The sequence below is a fragment of the Mustela nivalis genome, assembly GCF_964662115.1.
Source record: "Mustela nivalis genome assembly, chromosome: 5".
In the NCBI taxonomy this organism is placed as follows: Eukaryota; Metazoa; Chordata; class Mammalia; order Carnivora; family Mustelidae; genus Mustela; species Mustela nivalis.
In genome coordinates this window covers 71,050,585-71,072,843 of record NC_139024.1, presented here as the reverse complement: position 1 = coordinate 71,072,843, position 22,259 = coordinate 71,050,585, and the positions used below count along the sequence as shown (strand labels likewise).

Below are 22,259 nucleotides of genomic sequence, written 5' to 3'. Positions count from 1 at the left end.
CCTGGGTACACAGTGCCCGCACACAGCTTTGCCAGGCCTTCTCAGGAGGTCCATCCACTTGGCTTCGGTCAAGTTCCCAGCTGTGCAGACTTCCCACAAATAATGTTTTCCATGTGTAGAGACTTTACGGATCACAAAGTGCTTTCCTATCAGTTACCTCCTTTAATTTAAAAAACAAGTTCAGCTAACAGATCAAGCTAAGGAATGATCCCTTCTCCGAGGGAAGGACGGCTATAGGAAGGGCTGTTTCACCGAGGACCCTTTAAGGGCCCGCGCCGCGACGGCTGCGGGACGAGGGCCTGGGAAAGAGGAGGGAAGGGGAGTGTCCTCTTTCTGCCCCCACCCTCCCGCGGCTGCAGAGCCAAAGCCAGGGGGGGGGCTGTCTCCTCCTCTTAGCCCGCAGCTGCTGCTCACAAGCCCGGGCCGGGGGACTGGGCGGCAGCGGCTCCTCTGGCTCTCGAGACTTGGATCCGCTCAGGGCCACCGCAATGCCAGGAGCGGCCGGGGTCCTCCTGGTCCTGCTGCTCAGCGGGGGCCTCGGGGGCGGCCAGGCGCAGCGCCAGCAGCAGCAGCAGCAGCAGCAGCAGCAGCAGCAGCAGCAGCAGCAGCAGCAGCGCCAGCGGCAGTCCCAGGCACATCAGCAAAGAGGTACAGTCGAGGAACGGGCTCTAAGTGCCATCCTATGCGGGGCTCGGGGCCCCTCACTGGTCCCTTCTTCCAGCAGTCCCGGGGCAGGGACCGATTTCTGGCTCTGCTCTCGGGTAACTGGGGCGAGAGGCGCTGAGCCGGATGCCAGGACACTTTCAACTCCCTGAGTACATCGTGGTGGGTGTGTTGGGGGGATTGCCTACCTCCCCTCAAAGAACATGAAGCCCTTTTTCATTGTTCATTCGTTCTGAGAGAACTTGCTATCGCTTTTACATACTGCCAATTGATTTCCGAAATCTTCCAAAGTGGCAAACTTTTTAACCGCTTGAAAAGTCAAAAGTTTTTCCAAATCCGATTCCATCCCTGCAGAGAAATGTTTCCCCAAGCTGTGGCTCATCTTGGAACTTTATGGAGGGCAGCTGAGACTTTTTTTTTTTAAGGACTTTGTTTCTAACTATTTGAACAGAGTTTGTAAAGTAGTTAATTAAGTAAGTGGGCTTTTTTCTTTCATGCCAGTGGGACCTCCTCATCTTTTCCCGACTCATCCTATCTCAGGTATCCTTTTTTTTTTTTTTTTAAATAGTGAAATTTCTCCTCTGACTTAAATACAGACAAGACTTTTATGTCATGTTGACTTTAATTAAGACCACAGTGACCAGATACACACTTCAGGGGACTTTGGAAAATGGTTTTATGTAATGTAACTCAAATTCTCTCTTCAGAGTGCTGTAGTGTTTTTATGCATATAATTTCTGATGCTCTTGGGAGTCTTTGAAGAGTTATTTTATGATCATGAATTTTGAAAGAAGCACATGTACAGCGTTTTAAAACATAATTTATAATATATCATTTTAGCAAACATTTTTATGAGTCGGAAAACATGTATTAAAGTAAAAAATATTTAAGGTTTGGTTTCAAATATCAAAATCTTTACCCTAAGAGTACAGAGTCTGGAGGTTAGCAGCTTTTGAAAGTTTTGATGAGACTGAATCTGTCAAAGTTTTGAAATACATGTATCCCTCTTTAGTAAACTGGAATAAAGTTATGTCTAACCATTTTGATAGTTTTTATATCTAACATTTCTAGCAGTACTATTTTATCTTAAAAGGAGTACAATCTTCTTGCTACAATAATAACTCCATAATTAAAATTCCTAGATTAAAAATGACCGTAAGTTCACTATATAACTTTTTTCTTCTATTTTTGCTTTTCCTTCTCTGTGAGGTAAAATGGGGTCAGTGTGGCTTAATTAATAGAATTTATGAGAGTGAGTTTGAGAATATCTCTGGCTGCTGATTTTTAAAAAATAACTGCTTTAAAATATTAGCCTTGCTTAGTTACATGATATCTTTTAACAATACGTATTTATTTAATACTGTTAAGCAGCTGGGAGCAAAGAAAAGCCAGGATCAACCCTTCTGTTCCCTTGGAGTGGAGCAGAAGCTGAAAGCATGCAGAAGACGGATCAAGTGGGTCACTGAGAAATTTCCTAGTGTGCTGCCCACCCCTCTCGTTCTCTCTTCTTCCTCTACTCCATTTCTAACTCTACTCCTCTCTTTTCTCTTTCCCTCTTCTCATCTCTGTCTCTCAGTCTCTTTCTCTCTCTGTATTATATAAGATAAAATGAACTTTGATTTCTGTAGCTAAGGGCAATGCAGAAAGGGAAGTTTATACTGCCGTTCTGTTCAGAGATCACTTGAATGATATATACAATAAGGAATTCTGAGCAAAATAGTTACAACATAGAATCTACTATAGACTGCTATCTCCTGCATCCTAGAACCTATTAATCTATTATTATAGATCGTTTGTGATATATTTCAAGTTTGGCTCAGGGATAAATGGTTGAAAATTGCTAATATTAAAAGTACATATAAGATATGTTTTATAATACCTTAAATTTATATAGTTTCCTAATTTAAAAATGCCTTGAGCTTATTTCACCTTCAACTATTATTATTATTGGACAAATTTTAAACTGGAGGCTTGGAGTAGTTGTGACTTAAATTCATGAAGCTGATAATAACTTAATTTTTAACAGCTAAAGACACCTCTAGTGTTGTTTATATGCTAAAGTTCCCTTTTTTATGGTACCAAGATTTCTTTCATTTATTGTGGGGGCCATGTTTTCTTTTTAACGTGGTTCTGATAAAGCACACTCTAAGTGAAAATCACTGGATATGAGTATGACTGACCAAGTTTTTGGCTATCACCAACTTTTCTCTTTTTGATTATACTAATGTTGACTTTCTTGGCCAAGCATTGATTGTTTAGAATGAGTTCTTTTTACCCTTATAGTATGGTGCCATTTTATTAAGAATATTGACAGGGGCGCCTGGGTGGCTCAGTGTGATAAAGCCTCTGCCTTCAGCTCAGGTCATGGTCCCGGGTCCTGGGATGGAGCCCCACATCGAGCCTCGCATTGGGCTCTCTGCTCGGGGGGTAGCCTGCTTCCCTTCCTCTCTCTCTACCTGCCTCTCTGCCTACTTGTGATCTCTGTCTGTCAAATAAATAAATAAAATCTTAAAAAAATATATCGGCAAGAAGCAATCATTCTTAAATGTTGTAATTGAGTTAGAAATTTAACCAGATTTTTTTTGTTTTTAATTTTTTCTTTAAAATCTTGTGTAGTTTCTCTAGCTCAATGAGTTGTACGAATAGCATTGATTCAGTAAAAATGATATTCTAAGGAAATTTTTTAACTAGGTATGATTGACAGAATAAAATGATGTAGTCAAAGTGGTTCTGTGTTTCAGCAAGGCAGTAGATAAAATCTTTTCCTGATATTCTTATGAATAATTTGTGGAAGTGGGAATCTAATGGTAGGTAAATTGCAGCTGATTGGAAGTAGTTTCCGAAGAATATCGCCTAGTGGTTTAAGGTTAATTTGGAAAGATGTCTCTGGGAGTGTGATGGAGGTTTTCTTATGTTCATTTATCCCGGTGATAGCCTGATGGAAAACATAAAATCTAAGCTTATCAGAACTGCTGGTGGTCCAAAATTGATTCATGTGGCTAAACTGGTTAGTAACAGATTCAGGAATTTTGGAGGTCTATATAGCCTGGACCATGAACAGAACCTATGGAGAACTGGTTTTGTTAATTTGTATGCAGACATTAAATAACTTCATTTACCCTCTTCCGAAAATGTTTTGTTTCCATTATAAATACAGGGATGAGTACGAAAACAGAAGGAGAAAGGGCAGTCTGAATTACAGCAAGTTCAATATGAGCCTATAGTGTGACATGGTGACAGAAAAATGAACTCATCAAAAGACTCATAGAAACAGAGAGAGCTGTTGTTCTAGAACACATTGGAGTGCTTCATTGACAAACATAGGTCAATTCAGAGGAGGAAGAAGAGAGTAGTTAGAAGTCTGGAAAGATTTCCAGAGGAGGACTATCTCAACTGAAAACTATTCATTTGGAAAAAGACAGACTTAGGAAATCACAAGTGATATCCTGAAATTTGGGGATAGCTGTTTTGTGGAAGAGAGGATAAGATGTTCTTTCTAAATCCTGAACTCAGATCCACAGGAGCATATGACAAAGGGGAAGGTTTGAATTAAATAAAATGAGAAGAAACCTTCTCTTTCTTCTTGCCCCTCCCTGTTCTGAGCTGTTCAGAAATTGTGTGTTGGAGCACCTAACTTCTAGAAATGTCCATGTGTGATCAGAGGTGTGACTGGTCAGGGATGAGTTAGGATAAAATGCCTTTACAGAGACATAGTTAAAACTCATCAAGTGGGGCGCCTGGGTGGCTCAGTGGATTAAGCCGCTGCCTTCGGCTCAGGTCATGATCTCAATGTCCTGGGATCAAGCCTCGCATCAGGCTCTTTGCTCAGCGGGGAGCCTGCTTCTCTCTCTCTCTCTCTGCCTGACTCTCTGCCTACTTGTGATCTCTCTCTGTGTCAAATAAATAAATAAAATCTTTAAAAAAAAAAAAAACTCATCAAGTAAGTCTCCAGTACTTCCTTAAGCCCCCAATTCTAGTATTACAGTCTATTGTTTTTGGAGTGCATACTTGCATTTGAACTTCTGAATTCTTAAAGATGTCAAGAAAATATGAAATGTATATAAATGTGTTTTTAGATACCTTCTGGGATTTAAAATAAAAACATGTTTGAGATGATCCTCACTCATTTTTGGCAAGAACACTTAAAATTTTCATATGGAATTTTTACATCACATTAATTGCATGGTTCTGAAACATCCTATGCTATAAAATATGAGAATGCTTCATGAATTACTTGAGACTTATTAATTTTTTTTGTATCACTTTTGCTACATATGTAAGTTTTGTACATATGTTGGTTTAGTCACTACAGACTGGCCTAATAGTTTAGTAAAAATGGTTCATAACAGAAAAAATGTAGGGTTAAGAATAAGAACATACTCAACATTAACAATTATATTATAGATGTGGTAGAAGTTTTTTAAAAGATATAAATTTTATATTATATATTTTATCTCACATACCAGTGTATCCAAATTGCTGATTGGTCTTATTCCTAAAAGTTTTCTATCCTAGGATTTCATGCAAAGTAATGAACCAAATCTCCATCAAGAATTGCTAGGAATTATGAAAAAAACTGCACATGCTTTGCCAATTTGTCCCTAATTCATTCTGAAATATGGGATAACGGTCTCCTATACTTTAGTAACCACAGTTTTACCAATAATAACCAAATAGTTTATAGCTCTTTGGGATATACCAACTATGACTCTGTAAAGAAAGCATGAGTCTATATATTTATGGCAGAGACTTAGTTAAATTGGAAGAAGAATTTCTGAACTAGTATGACTTAGAGTTTTTATACCATTCAATTATATTACAATAGTGATATCTCAAAAAAGTTTACTTTTTGGTAGATTTCACATATTTGTATTTTCTTAGTCCCCATTTATTTAAAGCAGATCATTGTCACTATTTTTCTGTTCGTACATTTAATAAATTCTGATTATTAATTGACAAAGACTGTTGTGATAGACTTTTCAACTTGTACCTTGGAGACCAGTTTATTGTTCCTCCTTTTAATCCAAACAGATTTAGCATTAAATGATTAAAAAAAAATTCACTGAAACTTTGAGCTTTCACATCTTTCATAATCTGCTTTAGAATTATGGGGCCTGAATTCTGGACTACCAGCAAAGTAGAATTGGCAGAATAGGAACAGTTAACCTTGACCTAACCCATGCAGAGCAAGATGAGTGGGGTGGCTAGCTGTCTGAATTAGACAGTGCAAATGCATGCTTGATTTCAGTCAGCATAACTATTTAGTAGGATTCTACTGTGTGGGTGTAGTATGGCTGGAAGTTTCCAAGCAGGGTAATAATAATAATAATAACAACAAATAATAATAACTCCAAGTCACCTGTGTAGGTTGCAATAGGTTCTTTTTTCGCAGCTGGAGATTAGGAAAAAGGTCGGGAAGAAACTGTTGTCACTGATCAGACAAATTGTTTAGGCTTCCAATGTACAACATTGGGGTTTAGGAGCATGAGTTTAAACTGGGTAAGTAGGTAGGAACTTAGGCAGAAGTCCAGTTGTGGGGATTGAGAAAACAAAGTAGAGGTTAGAGAAAGACAAAATCAGAGTGTCACATGGCTCTTGAGACTCATGCTGGGCTCCGTGTATACCAGTCAGACAGAAAGAGGATGGGTTCTTCACTGTACCAATTGCTAAGATGGAGTTCAGGAAGTTGTGCAGGAAGTTGGTGGGCATAGGACTATGTGTAATGGAATATGGTTAATGAATGACTGTGTTCAGTAAGTAAAACAGAAAAAAAATCCCTGCTTTTCTGGAGTTTATATTCTAGTTGGGGTGGAGATGGAGACAAATATGAATATAGAGTGAATAAGTAATGTATGAATACCTATATTTTTAGAATGTAGTGAGTGATGCACAAACATATATACCAGGGTAAGAGGGGTTGGGGGTCTAGGAATAGAGAGAGATTGGTTGCTATTTTAAATAGAATGTTAAGGGTTGACCTCCTTGAGAAGGTCACATGTGAGCAAACCCTTGAAGGTGAAGTGGGAGTGATTCATACAGACACCAGGTGAAAGAGCTGACGCCCTTAGTGCAGGGAGCAGGTTTATAAAGGTCTACTGGTGAGCCCAATGCAAAGGGTCAGGAAAACACTCAGGAGCTGGATCATTGTAAAGAATTTGCCTTTTAGTTGGAGGGAGATGGGTGGAATTGGAGAGTTTTGAGCAGAGTTAAATGAATGAATGAAATAATAGCTAATATTTCTTTTCCCAGAGAGGCTTTAATCCACTTCACTAGACCAATAATCCAAATGTAGTATCAATTGAGCTCCATTTCCTCCCCCATACATCTCATTCTTAGAGTATAGCTCAGTGAGTATTATACCTCAGCAGTCTATCACTGGGAAACACAAAGGTGTTTTGTAAATTTTTCTTTTTTCTTTTTTTCTTTTTGGCATCTCCATCCTATTATGATTAAAAGAATTTCAGTATCAGGTGCCTGCATGGCCTAGTCAGTTAAGTGTCTGACTCTTGGTTTTGGCTGCGGTCATGATCTTGGGGTGGTGATATTGAGCCCCTCAATTCCCCCCATCAAGCCCTGCAGAGTCTGCTTGAGGTTCTGTTTGTCCCTCTTCCCCCACCTCATCCACATGTGTTCTCTCTCTCAAATATTAAAAAACAAACAAACAAAAAAAAAAAAACAACTAATTTTAGTACCTTAAAACAACTGAAGTATAGGGAATTTCTACATATCCCTTCATTTGCCCAGTGTTCTTAGAAATATGCCATTTCTTTCTTTCCTTTCTTTTTTTTTTTTTTAAGATTTTATTTATTTATTTGAGAGAGAAAGAGAGAGAGCACGAGCAGGGGGTTGGGGCAGAGGGAGAGGGAGAAGCAGGCTCTCTACTGAGCTGGGAGCCCATTGTGGGACTTAATCCCAGAACCCTGGGATCATGACCAGAGCCAAAGGCAGACACTTAAATGACTAAGCCTCCCACGTGTCCCTAAGTCATAGATTTCTTAGAGTAATTTTAACTAATGTGGATGTTAAAAACAAAAATATGTATATCTTGGAGTTCTCTTTTATTATTTTTAGTATCAGAGCTAAAGTTTAGATATTATTTTTTTTAATTTCTTTTCAACTTAACAATTCATTGTTTTTTTTCCTTTTTTTTAAGTTTTTTTTTTTTTAATTTTTTAATTTCTTTTCAGCGTAACAGTATTCATTGTTTTTGCAAGACACCCAGTGCTCCATGCAATCTGCTCCCTCCTAATACCCACCACCTGGCTCACCCAACCTCCCACACCCTGCCCCTTCAAAACCCATAGGTTGTTTTTCAGAGTCCACAGTCTCTCATGGTTCATCTCCCCTTCCAATTTCCCTCAACTCCCTTCTTCTCTCCATCTCCCTATGTCCTCCATGTTATTTGTTATGCTCCACAAATAAGTGAAACCATATGATAATTGACTCTCTCTGCTTGACTTATTTCACTCAGCATAATCTCTTCCAGTCCCGTCCATGTTGATACAAAAGTTGGGTATTCATCCTTTCTGATGGAGGCATAATACTCCATAGTGTATATGGACCACATCTTCCTTATCCATTCGTCCATTGAAGGGCATCTTGATTCTTTCCACAGTTTGGCAACCGTGGCCATTGCTGCTATAAACATTGGGGTATGACCCAATGATATACTGTTCTAATGACTTCTTTTATAAAATGAACTTTGAAATGTTACCTATTTTTACAATCAGAAACTTATTCTATGTTCTGTTTCAATTTTTATAACTTATTTAAGGATTGCTGTAAGTCTTGCAGTAACCTTTGAAGTAAAGTAATACAGTTTTGGCCTGACTACATTCTTATAGTTAGAACAAGAGTTAGGTGTAGAAAATTGCATAGCTTCTCTCTCTCTTTTCTTCCCTCTCTTCCTCCCTTCCTCTTTTAATATCCTGCTTATGAATAAAATGAGGTTTTCAAAGAGATAATTCTAACAAATACAACTTTTAAGAAGATATGGAAGACAAAATTTCACTTAAATCTTACCAAAAGCCAGATAATCACAATCTCATTATAGCTTTGAGGCATAACCTAAATTTACATGGTGAGTTAATGCTAGACATTTGCTTGTCACAGATATATGATATGGGTAATAAAACAGTGTTTTTTCTGGTCATCTTGAATGTGGATTTTAACATGGAAATCTGATGCTATTTGGTTTTTATTCAGACAAGTGACTTTTAGAAAAAGATCATATAGTGTGTTAGAGGTTATTATTCATAGCACTGGCTTTCTGTGACAGTCATAATCTAGTTCAAATAGCAAGTTAATCTATGCAAATAAAGAATGACTGAGACCTGAGGAACTATTTAGTGCCTGGCACTTAGGAAAGGCACTTTGCATAACGTTAACAAAGGCTTTCTATGTAAGGTCTTCTTAGTTGACCAACAAGCTGTGCTTCTCTGCAAGTTTCTTTTATACAACAGCATCTTGAGCACCAGATGCTTTAGACTGTTTAATAGTATCTAGCTCGTTGTGGGCATTAACACATGGATTTACCTAGTAGAGTTGACTAGTAGGTTAATATAATTATCTTCATTTTATAGAAGGAAAATAGATGCCTTGCAACTTGTCAAGGAAAAACACAAAGTCCAGTGCAAGCTTTCGAATTAGAAATTAGGATGGGGTGCCCGGCTCGCTTAGTTGGAAGTGTACAACCCTTGATCTCGGGTTGTGGGCTTGAGCCCTAGGTTGGGTGCAGAGATTACTTAAATATATTTAAAAAACAAGAAAGTAGATAAGTTTCTGCTCCCAATTTTTTGGATCCTACATCGTCAACTCTTTTAGACTTTTAAATGCTTTCTTATCTTTTATAAAACACCTTGAAATAATCATACCTCCATTTCTGAGTTCAGTTAGTCTAATTAGAAAACAGAGTCACTGGGTATTGTGAAAGAACAAGAAAAGTGTTGTCTTTAATGGTCTTTTTCATTTAAATACACACAAAACTATGCAGAAACACACCCATAATGCTTACAATTTTGCATAAATGTAAAAATATTTGTCAAATTTTAGTTTTAAATTCTTAGAATTTTGATTATTGGACACTGGATTATAAGAAAGTATTAACTGATTATGGCTTTCCTGAAGTTACCTTATATACATAATGTCAGTGAGCTAGAAACATAATGATATTTATTATAAAATGAATCCTTTAAAAAAGGTCTATATATATGTGTGTATGTATATATTTATATTTCAGTGAATGAAATGAACATGAACCAAACATGTATACCTGATTCAGAGAAGAATTAATATCAAAATTCCTTTTGAAAGAAAGTAGAGCACTGGCATTTCTGTAAAAAGATCTAAAGAGTTCAATCTGAAATTGAACTTCTCTGTTAGAAAATTTTGCAAACTTCCTACAATGTAGGTGTATGTGTGGCAACAATGAGTGTATATGTATGTATCATTTACAGTTTAGAACTCACAGTACCTAGTTAATGTATTTAGTATATTTATATTAGTATATTTAATATAAAAGACATTTAGCCATTTGATTTGTTTTCTTAAATCAGATTTTCAGTTTCATAAAAAATCTTGAATAAAGGAATCTAAGAATTAAATTTGCAGAGAAGTCTAGTTGCCTTTAATAAAAGATTATGAACTACAGAATAAATTATAAATGGGATCATTATATTTTTTTAGTCCAGTAGCTGTACCATTGAAACTCTAAGGTGTACTACATTTTAAGTTGCTTGCAACATATAAAGTTCTATTCTAAAGGGGAAATAAGGTTAGTAGAGTTTGGCACATCGAATATATTTTTTCTAAAGCCTGTATAGCTACCTCAATTTTCTGGCTTATTGCCTGCTATGCCTTTTTCAATTACCGAATAAAGCTGAGAGTATGAAACAGAACATGAAGTAGAACAATTGTCATTTCAGGGAACTACTTTATCTCATTGGTTTGTTGTGAGGAGTATATAAAACAATGAATATAAAACATGGAGCATCTATTAGGGCCTCAAAAAAGGTGAGTTTCCAAGATGCTTCAAGAAAACTGAACTAAGTTTAAAAACTGTCTTGGTGTCAAGAAATTCTGTCTTAAAGCAGCACTTTTCCTCCAACACTGTGTTATACCAAACTCAGCTGAGGCTGTGTATGAAGGAATTTGCTTAAATACTGGAAAACACAAATGTATGAATTCAGTTTTATTTGGAATTTCTGTTGTAATGTTTTGCCAGTCTGAACTTTATAGCTTAGCATGCAGAAACTACCTATCAAGATATACCTCTTTATAACTTTAATTGTCATATGCATTCCTCTGCTTTGGAGAGAACTTTGAATAGTAGAAAAAGTGTCTTTGGGAGATGGCAAGAATGGGATTCATAGTCATGTTACTCCTCTTTTATTGAGATCAAAAACCCAAATCAATGGAGCTTAAATTTCCAGTTAAAGTAGAATTAAATTAGATAATACATGTAAAAATAGTTGGCAGCTAATCAGTAAATATTAGGTCTTCTTTTTCTTTATTGCTTGATAATAAAGCTCAAAAGTGATATTTGCAGTACATATGAGAGCAGTTTTGCTTAAGAGGAGTGAAACATTCTAGAATCTTCCTTGAGTAGACCCTAAAAGACTATAGATAGCAAGCTATGTCATTGAAGAGAGATGGAAGAATTCTACCAAGGTCACACAACAAATCAGTAACAGAGATAGGAAGAAACATAAGGTCCTATATTTAGCTAATAGTTATGTTGGTAGCTCAATGTGAGAAGTGATTTAGACATGTAACAGGATAGAAATCTTAGCAATACTTTGTGGCTATTTATATTTTAAATATGATATAATTAACATTTTTTCCTAGGAATCTCTCATTTTTGGACATGCATTTATTAGGGTTTGGTAAACTATTTTTTAGAGAAGGGTTTTAATGTGTAATAGGTAAGAAAATTGTATGGTCCATAGTAAGTGCTGTATAAAGATTATTATTTTCAGTGGATGAAATACGTGTCATCACTGACATCTGCCTGAGTAGAGAGGGTAATTCAGTATCTTTGACACACAATGAAAGTTAATGTCGGATGGTCTTCAATGGAAAGTATAATTGAGTTATAGAAAATCTCTCAAAATAGACCCTCTTTATTTGGACTCTTTCTGTTCACTAAGGTAAAAAAAAAAATAGTCTTGGAACACATTATTTAATACCAATCTAGATTGGGAAAAGTTTTAGTGTGTCTTCTTGCACATTAAATCTAATGGTGAAATTCTAAGAAACCAAAGCCCAAACCAAAAACTACCTCAGGAAATCGCATAACCGCAACAGATCTCTAGGGAGACCTGCTTTTATAAACTTGGTAATGTCAGATTATGAAAAAGCTTTAGACAAAAACATTTCTTATAGGCCCTTTGGCTCTTCAAAAAATTTCAATCATGCTTAACATGTAATACAACCATCCGGCTTTTCAATCTAGCGCATTAGAAAAATCACTGGATTTCCAACTAGAACTCTAGGATACAAGTTTTGCCACCAGCTCTTCAGAAAGATATCACCTTAAAGAGCAGATAAGTCTTCTAACTATTCTGAAGTTCAATTCTCCATCCAAAAAAACGTTTAACGTTCAATTATATCTCCTAGAGATGTTATAAGAGTTAATTAAAATATACAATATGAATAACATTATTAATAATTCTGTTCATTATTAGAGTAAATTATAGGTTTGGCCGAAGACACTGATGGTTCGTGAAGTTCTGCTTCACCCCCTTCCTTGGATTTTTTTTTCCCCCTTCCTAGTGGCTCTTAACTGTATTTAGTTCTTCTGTATTGAGAATCATGACACATTTTCCTCCTTTCTTTTTTTTTTTTTTTTTGTTATATACCTCCCAGTAACAGAAAAAGTTAATTCATATGGAAGGGAAATATTTTAAAATGCATATCCTATCTTTATTGATTTTGCACATAAATATACTTTATATGCAGACAATATTACATTTAAAAATTCACCCGAGCACCTGGGTAGCTCAGTCAGTTAAGCATCTGCCTTCAGCTCAAGTCATGATCCGGCATCCTGGAATGGAAGCTGCCCTGCCCCTCCCTCTTCTCCCTCTGCCCCTCCCCATGCTCATAATTTCTCTCTCGCATGCACTTTCTCAAATAAATAAATAAAATCTTAAAAAAATTCAAAATTCATTTTCATTCTTGTAAAAGATATTTTTTGTCAGTTTCAAAAACTGATTTTATTCAAGGGTTCCTGATTCGATGCTACCTAAGAAAAGCTAAGAAAGTGATGCTGTCCTACAGTTCATTATCCATTTAGGGTTTGAAAGCTTTAGCTATAATTTTGGACAAAACATTGCCCTTTGAGGCCATTTTCCATATCCTAGGAGATCCATGATTTTTTTTTAATTAACCCTTGACTATGTTTGGACTATTCCAAATATAATTCCATGAATTAAGTTAAATTTGGTTCAAGTATATAATGAATCTAGCCTGTTTATGATTTTCATTTATGTACTAAGTGAAAAACCACTCATATTCAGACAAACTTCATGAACAATTGCTATTGCAGAAAGCTAGGAGGGCATTTAACCAGTTAGTTTCTCTTTTATGATTTTAAGCTCTTTAATAATTAGAAATTAATAATGTTAAGTTACACACTGATAGGACTGTTTGTCTTTTATTTTTAGCTATTGCTTTATCTCCAGTGTCCAGTCTGGCATATGGTGGGCATTTAATTAAATAATTGTAAAATGAATGAAGAAGCCACTCTTTGGTTAGACCCAAAGGGTGCCTTTTTAAAAAATTTCACATGTACTGTTTTTCTTTATGCTTTTATATCTTAGTATTTTTATAAGTTATACATTTCCATAAATACTGAAACACAGTGGCACAGATACAGGGTATTGTTGCCAATGACACTTAAGTGACAAATATAATATTTTAGAAGTATTTTAGAATGCTTTATCTTGCTTTTAAGATGTACTTTTCCCCCTAAGGGTATTTCAGGAAGAACTGAGCAATTTTTGAGCTTTGGATGAGGAATGAATATTTCTAGCTTAGGAGTTTTCTGATGTGAGAACCTTTTGGACAAGACTTATAATAGAGAAGATTAAGATATAAGTTCTACTTCAATAAATGGTATTTGGAAAAACTGGTCAGCTATATACAAAAGAATGAAATTGGATGACTTTCTTAATACCCTACACAGAAATAAGCTCAGAGTGGATTAAAGATCTAAATGTGAGACCTGAAACCATAAAAATCCTAGAAGAGAACACAGGCAGTAATTTCTTCAAGATTGACTATAGTAACATTTTTCTAGATTTGAGTCCTGAGGCAAGGAAAATGAAAGCAAAAATAAACTATTGGGAGTTCATCAAAATAAAAAGCTTCTGTGCAGTGAAGGAAACAATCAAGGATACTAAAAGGCAACCTACTGAATGAGAGGAGATATTTGCAAATGATTTATCCAATAAAGGGTTAGTATTCAAAATATATAAAGAACTTACACAACTCAATATCCCCAAACCAAATCCCATTTGAGAATGGGCAGATGACATGAACAGACGTTTCTCCAAAGAAGACATACAGATGTTCAGCAGACACATGAGAAGGTGTTCAACATCACTTATCAGGAAATGCAAATCAAAACTATGATGAGATATTCCCTTATACCTACCAAAATGGCTAAAATAAAAAAACACAAGAAACAAAAAGCATTGGAGAGGATGAGGAGAAAAAGGAACCCTCTTGCGCTATTGGTAGGAATGCAAACTCATACAGCCACTAAGCAAAAACAGTATGGAGGTTCCTCAGAAAGTTAAAAATAGAACTACCCTACGCTCTTGTAATTGCATTGCTGGGTATTTACCACTAAAATACAAAACCACTAATGTAAAGGGTACATGTACCCTATGGACATGCATGAGAAAGAAAAAGAGGCAAACCAAGAAGCACTCTTAGCTATAGAGAATAAACTGGTGGTTACCAGAAAGGAGGTGGGAGGGGCATAGGTGAAATAGGTGATGGGGATTAAGGAGTGCACTTGTGATGAGCACTGGGCAATGTATGAAATTGTTAAAACTCTATATAACACACCTGAAACTAATATAACACTATGTTAACCATATTGGAATTAAAATAATACCTTAATAAAATAAAAAAAAATTGTTTCCCAAAAATGATGTAAGTTCTAGGGATAGACTAGAGAACACTCACACAGGGAGGCTTGGTTAACATGTTTCCATTTTTCTTTGTCTCCTTTTAGCAAACACTGCAATCCTTTATATTTTAGGGGGAAAAAAAGCTTTTGAAAAACTATTCACTAGGCCTCCACAATATGTCAAATAATGTATGTGCTGTGCCCTTAAATGTGATTTCTTTCTTGGAGTTATTAAAAGTCAAAATGATGACATACTTAATAAAAGATATTTGTAGTCCAAGAAAATTGTCAGCCCGTATTCTTATTTTAGGAATGGAACTCTAAGGCCAGGTGGAGCTGATTTTGTTTCTTAGTACCTTATCCTTATTGTGTAGGACAGAGATTGACATGTAGAGTGATCACAGTAAGAATCAATGATGGACAGAAAGGATGAATACCCATCTTTTGTATCAACATGGACAGACTGGAGGAGATTATGCCAAGTGAAATAAGTCCAGCAGAGAAAGTCAATTATCATATGGTTTCACTTACTTGTGGAGCATAAAGAATAACATGGAGGACATTGGGAGAAGGAAAGGAAAAGTGAATTGGGGGAAATAGGGGAGAGGAAGCATGAGAGACTGTGGATTCTGAGAAACAAACTGAGGATTTTGGAAGGGAGGGGAGTGGGGGCATGGGTGAGCCTAGTGGTGGGTTTTGGAACACTGGGTATGGTGCATAAACAATGAATCTTGGAACACTGAAAAAAGTAAAATAAAAAAGAATCAATGATGGAATAATAGAAGAGCTAACTTTCAGGAGGGAACACATACTGATAGGTATTGGGAAAAAATGGAGATAGTTAAGATATGATGCTATCAAAAGTAGGCAGTTAAAATTTTTACTCAAGATAGAATTTACTTTGGGAGGGAGACAAACCATAAGTGACTCTTAATCTCACAAAATAAACTGAGGGTTGCTGGGGGGGAAGGGGGGTTGGGGGAAAGGGGGTAGGGTTATGGACATTGGGGAGGGTATGTGCTATGGTGAGTGCTGTGAAGTATGTAAACCTGGTGATTCATATACCTGTACCCTGGGGGATAAAAATATATGTTTATAAAAAATAAAAAATTATTTAAAAAATCAATTAAAAAAAAAGATAGAATTTACTAAGACATGGAAGAAAGGTGTAAGATCATGGAATGCTAAAATATAATGTTCCAATTAAATGGTTAAATGTAAGTGATGCTTCCAGAAGTTTACCTCCTATCATTTTAAATAGATTATAAAAAGTAATATTCAAGGCTTCCCCCCTGTTTCTTTTATAACTCCTCCGTATTTTCCAAGCTCGTTGCTTGGAAAGAATTATCTCTACTTTTTCTAGATTAGTCCATCTTTTGTGAGAAAGATAATTATCTCCCACTGTGCCTTTACTAAGTTGTTTGAGCTATCAAGAAAACTTCCTTTTTCCTTAGCACATCTTGGGTCTCGATGTCCTATCTCTTCTTTTTCTACTTTTAAAATGGAGTTAACATTGGGGCGCCTAGGTGGCTCAGTGGGTTAAAGCCTCTGCCTTCGGCTCAGGTCATGATCCCAGGGTTCTGGGATCGAGCCCTGCATCGGGCTCTCTGCTCCACGGAGAGCCTGCTTCCTCCTCTCTCTTCCTGCCTGCCTCTCTGCCTACTTGTGATCTGTCAAATAAATAAATAAAATCTTAAAAAAAAAAAAATGGAGTTAACAGTTCATTTCGTCTAGGTCCTCACTGGTGAATTCACTGTGTCTGATCATTTCTGTTGTTAAAACCTCCCAGATCATTATGTATAGTATAAAAAGTTATGTCATTTACTTGATTTCTCATTTTTCTTATGTGTTTATGTGCTGATAGGATGGGACAGGTGGAATTTGTGTTGAAATTGTATGTTTTCTTCTTTTTTAACACCAATTGCGGCACCTTGGGATTGAATTCTGTGTGAACTCACTAGGCCACAGCAACATTTTTCAATTGGGAATTTACTTAAAAATCCTAGGAATGTGGCATACTCTTTAATTTTTATTCTCTTGGTATGTGTTCTTCATGGATAAAGAGATGGTAAAATGATTGAAAAGATAATAGGAATCAATAAAGAAGCTCTGCAGTCAACTGTAGAATTGTTGTCATATTAACAAGTTTCTTTCAAATTAAACATTCCCCCTTACCTAGGAATTAATATTAAACAATTTTTGTGTTCAGAGCTCAGCTAATACAACTTTCAGATAGAGCAGATCCTATAAAGCAAATGTATTTAAGTAACTACATAATACAGTCATGATTTCCATGGAGAGAGAAAATCAAATCCTATCTGATGGTCTTAATTGCAGCCTCCTTTCCACCATGCCATTATCATACGTTTTACATTTGTGTAGCACTTGGTGTCTAGGATGTTTTATCATCACTTCTATGTCTCTACACAAAGCTTTTGAGTATCATGTTGTATAAATGAGTATACTGCCGTGGTTGGAGGGAAGGGGAATCAATACTTAAAATGATAAATAAAAAAAAGAGAGAGAATCCCACATTTTCTAAATCCCAGACTTGCATTTCAATTCTATATACATTTTTGTTCTAATATGAAATGTAACAAAATTTTTTAAAGGGAGAAAACTAATATGAAAATTGTAGCATTATGATATTTATGGATGGTAGGGGTATGATTTTTGAAAATAGAATCTGTGAATAATCCATGACCTGTTTTTTTTTTTTTATTATTTAGTCCAGAAATGATGTTTTCTCATGTTCTCCAGAGGAAAACCTGAATTATTTTATCTATGTACTTAAGATATTACTCACTCCTTCCTCTACTTAATTGACGTGTTTAATTCATTTTTATATTCCATTTATAAATATGACCAGACACAAATCAGGACATGCATATTGTATTGTTTTATATTAACACACACATATTTTCTATCTTTCACAGTGGCTTCGTGTATGGTTTCATATATTAGAGAATTATAAATTGAATTTATGATAATTTGCTTAGTAAAATATTGATGTTAAAATCTAATGTTACTTTGAATATTGCTTTGAGGGCTATGGGAGACTTACAGTGAAATCATCATTTCACCAAGATTTCTTTCTAATAAGTCATTCACCATTACTGGAATTGTATTTTGTGCATTATATTCCATTGACGTAATTTTAAACTTCCATTCTTCTTCACGATAAATGGAATTTCATTATATCTGACTCCACAATAAGTGGGTTACAGTATCGTTGACATTTAGTAGAATTACAGATCTTAGTGTCTTTTTATACTCTGCATTAAAATGTATTATGTGCTCCTTCAATTCAATTTCAAAGAGAGTACTATTGATTTACATAGTTGTTGTATAGAAGACTTCTGTGAAACTCCATCGCTTGATTTCATTGTAGGCTTTTTTTTTTTCTAAAATTATTTGAAAAATATTTTTTAGTGTGTTTGCAACTATTGGATAAAAATGAAATAAAACTTAAGAGATTATAAATATGCTTGTGTGAGTTTTCTCTATTCTCTTTAGCAGTAAGTCTTTATGAAACCTTTGTGGATCTTAAGCTGTAGCTTTCTCTTGCAACTTCCTTTTATTTTATACTTTATTATGAAAGCCCTTGTAGAAAATTAAGCATTATACGCAGTGCTTAGAATGCCTTTCTCTTTTAAAGAGTGAAATGAAAATATTTCTTTTGTCTCAAGCTCAGGGGCAGAAGCCTAGTGGGAATAAGCTTTTTTATCTGGAAACTTGTTTGGGACATTTGATGGAGGGGGCTACTCTGGAGGCTGGGGAAGGAGGGGTGCTGAAGGAGGTAACAAAGAGAAGGGACTTCAGTTCTAGGAGGGCACACACTGGGATCGCCTCATCTCTCCCTAGATCTCAGAAGTAGGCATCCAGCTGCAGGTAACCCCTTTTTTGGCTCAGAGGGGCCCTTAAAGGACCAGACCCAAAGGGGGAAAAATTGCCCTAGAAGAGTCAGAAACTTTAGTTCTAGAAGCATGTCAAGGGTCTGAGACCCAGGAATGAGTAATGCCTGGGCCACATCCACTCTGTCTACTTTGGTAAGAGGAACATTCAAAATTCATCCAGGTCCAGATCCCCCAGTAGGTCTGCACTTGGACCTTACCACTCCTTCCCCTTTCTCCTCTTCCTGCTCTTTTCTGTTCTGGGAGAAAAGGGTCACAGAGTTAGTAATGACCTCAAGATATAGCTTTGTATTTCATCATTATGCCACCCACAGCTTTAATTTTTCAGCTTGGTTTGGGGGCATCCTGTTTGTAACTTACAGTAACAGACTTGGAATAGAAATGCCCTTGACAACAGTCTTAATGAGCATTTTTAATTCCACAATAAAGTAATTCAGAGAATTGTTTTCCTTTGTATCTATCTCCCAAGATAAGAGTATCTGGAGGCCAAATTTCCTGCTGAGTTCTTCGGCATTATTGCTGGGTCAGAAATGAGGCATTTTAACATGAAACATGTTGTTCTGCATCTGGAAGCCAGAATATAATAAGCATTGTTAATTTAGTTAAAAGACAGCTGTTTAAGATTAGCCTTCTTGTATATGTGTGGGAGTTAAACAGAATAATGTCTCTTTCTCAATATGTATGTTTTTCTTTCACTTATATGCAAATTTTAATTGATGAAGGAATTAAGGAACCAAATGAAATAATAAAGAATTTTATAATTTTTGTTGGAAATTAGTTGACCAGTATGCTTCTGAATGGCAATATAAGTTCCAGCTACTAGATAATTTTGAAAATCTTCTATGCTATATGACTTGTATTCTGGGTCATAATTTCCAATAGTATAAACTACTAAGCCAGATAAAGCAACTCTATTTCCAAGATCTACCTTCATGGTAACTATTATTTAAAACCCTGGCCTTTCAGTGAAAGCACTGTTGTGTTTCAAAATATGTATTTTGATCATTATCTAGGTTCTGCACAGTTCTGTAGATGCATGTAATGAGATTTCTTTGGGAAATATGGTTTGTATTTGAGTTTAAACCTCTTATTTTATTTAGCTTTCATAAGCTTTAATCATTTTTCTGATTTTTTTCATCGAAGTAGTACTAATTTTGTGTCAGGCATTTTATTCGCTTTGTTTCCACAATTCCTGAGATCCCTGAAGACTGGTATTATTGCAGGTATAAGTCTATAGTTGAGGAAATCAGGCCTGTCTGATCGTAAGGTATTTACATAATGACATAAAGTTATCATGTCTTTTTTTTAAACAACTGTTTTGAGACATAATTTACATACAGTAGAATTCCCATGGAAGTATAGGGATCAATAAGTGTGTCAAATGTATATGCCCATGTGACTAGCATTCTGATCAAGAAATAGAACATCTCTGCTTTCTCAGAAAGGCCCCACGTGCTCATTGCAATCTCCTCCTACCCCCACAACCCCTTATCTGATTAGTTTCATCTGTTCTAGAAATTCCTCTGTATGAATCATCAACTATGTACTTTTTTGTGTCTGCTTTTTTTCTCTCAGCCTAATGTCTGAAAAAATCATCCATGTTTTTGTTCAAATTTTTGTTCTTTTTAATTGCCAAGAGTTCCCAATGTATGAATGGATCTCAATTTTTAATTTAGATGTTGATGACATTCAAACAGTTATCAGTTTTTAGATATTATGCATGAATTTGCTATATGCAAGTTATGTACATTTCTTTCTATGAACATATGTTTTTATTTCTCATTTTATCTAGGAGCAGAATTCCTGAGTTGCATGGTAAATATACATTTAATTTTATAAGGAATGGGAAAATATTTTTCCAGAGACGTTGTATCACTTTACTTTCCTCAAAACAAAGTCATGATTTTGATCTAGTGAGAACAAACCAAGTTCAAATATTGGGCAAGCTAATTTGGGTTGAGGAATGATACTATAATTGATCATTTTTCTTTCTACTCCTTTCTCTTTTTAGAGAACTACAAAAAATAAGAATTGAAGAGCTTTTCTATATGAGAAGATTTTATTCTTTAAGAGGGTTTATGGCAGATTTAAGATTTTTTCTTTTCTTTTCTTTTTTTTTTTTATGATTTTGTTTATTTATTTGACAGAGCAAGTAGGGGGAGCAGCAGAGGAAGAGGGAGAAGCAGGCTCCCTGCTAAGCTGGAAGTCTGATTCAGGGCTCAATCGCAGGACTCTAGGATCATGACCTGAGTGGAAGGCAGAAAATTAACTAACTGAGCCACCCACTTGCCCCCAGATTTAAGATTTCTATTAAAATTCTACATAGACATAGGAGACAACAGATACACTTTGTTCACCTTTTAAAGCAGGATTAGTTACTTGTTAATTATTTTACAGTATTATGGTCATGGGTAAAGCAATAATAATAATGTGAAAAGAAAAATCCCAATTTATTCATTAGAAAAGAATGTGTTGAACATGTCCTATGAGTAAGAAAAGGTTTTCTATACTGTACATACAGAGATGAGCACAACATAATTTTTTTCCCCTGTAAGAATTGTGTAAGTAGGAAAAAAAAAAAGAATTGTGTAAGTAGAAAAGTAAATGTTTGTATACAGGGAGATTAATAAAGGCAGTATATAGATGGTGAGACAATCTCACAGAAGTGGTAAGTTGAGCTGAGTCTAACAGAGGAGCAGAATATTTTTTAATCACGTTATTTTATTTTTTATTAAAATATAATTGACATACAGTACGTTAGTTTCAGGTGTACAAAGTAGTGATTTAAAAATTTTCTAAATTATGCAGAGCTCACCAGGAAAAGTGTAGTTACCGTCTATCATCATACATAGTTATTACAGCATTGCCAACTATATTCTCTATGTTGTATTTTACTCTCCATTACTTAGTTATTTTATGCCTGTAAGTTTGTGCCTCTTAACCCCGTTCACCTATGTTGCCCATCTTGCTTTCTCCTCCCTCTTGCAACCACCAATTTGTTCTCTGTATTTATGAGTCTATTTCTATGTTTTTGTTTGCTTATTTACTCACTTATTTGTTTTTTACATGTCACAAGTAGATGAAATCATATGTTATTTGTCTTTGACTTACTTCACTTAGCAGAACACCCTCTAGGTCCATCTACATTGTTGAGATTGTATTCTAGTTTATGGCTGAGTGATATTTCATTTTATGTATGCCATGTGTATATTTTCTTTATCATTCATCTATTAATGGACACTTAAGTTGCTTTTTCTGGGAAAATACCCATCAGTGAAATTACTGAACTGTGGTTGGATTTTTTTTTTAATTTTTTGAAGAACTACAGTTCTGTTACCTGCAGTGGCTACTCCAGTTTACATTCCCACCAACAGTACACCAGGGTTCCCTTTTCCTTGCATCCAAACCAACACTTTTTATTTTTTGTCTCTTTGATACTAGCTTTTTTGACTAGTGTGAGGCAGTATCTCATTGTGGTTTTGATTTGCACTTCCCTGATGATTAGTGATGCTGAGCATCTTTTCATGTGTCAGTGGGCCATT

At 35.6% G+C, this 22,259-nt stretch overlaps 1 protein-coding gene across 6 annotated transcripts in view; it reads left to right on the top strand.

The window, feature by feature from the left end:
• Positions 1 to 351: 351 nt before the first annotated feature.
• Positions 352 to 22,259, top strand: part of LAMA2 (laminin subunit alpha 2) — a 641,423-nt gene continuing 619,515 nt past the window's right edge. For 3 of the 6 annotated variants that reach the window (XM_082731189.1, XM_082731188.1, XM_082731187.1), the window contains exon 1: positions 352 to 648. In XM_082731189.1, coding sequence (XP_082587315.1) covers positions 489 to 648 — 160 coding nt within the window. In that variant the 5' untranslated portion in view covers positions 352 to 488. The remainder of the gene's footprint in view (positions 649 to 22,259) is intronic. The other 3 variants (XM_082731191.1, XM_082731190.1, XM_082731192.1) reach the window with 2 other exon arrangements.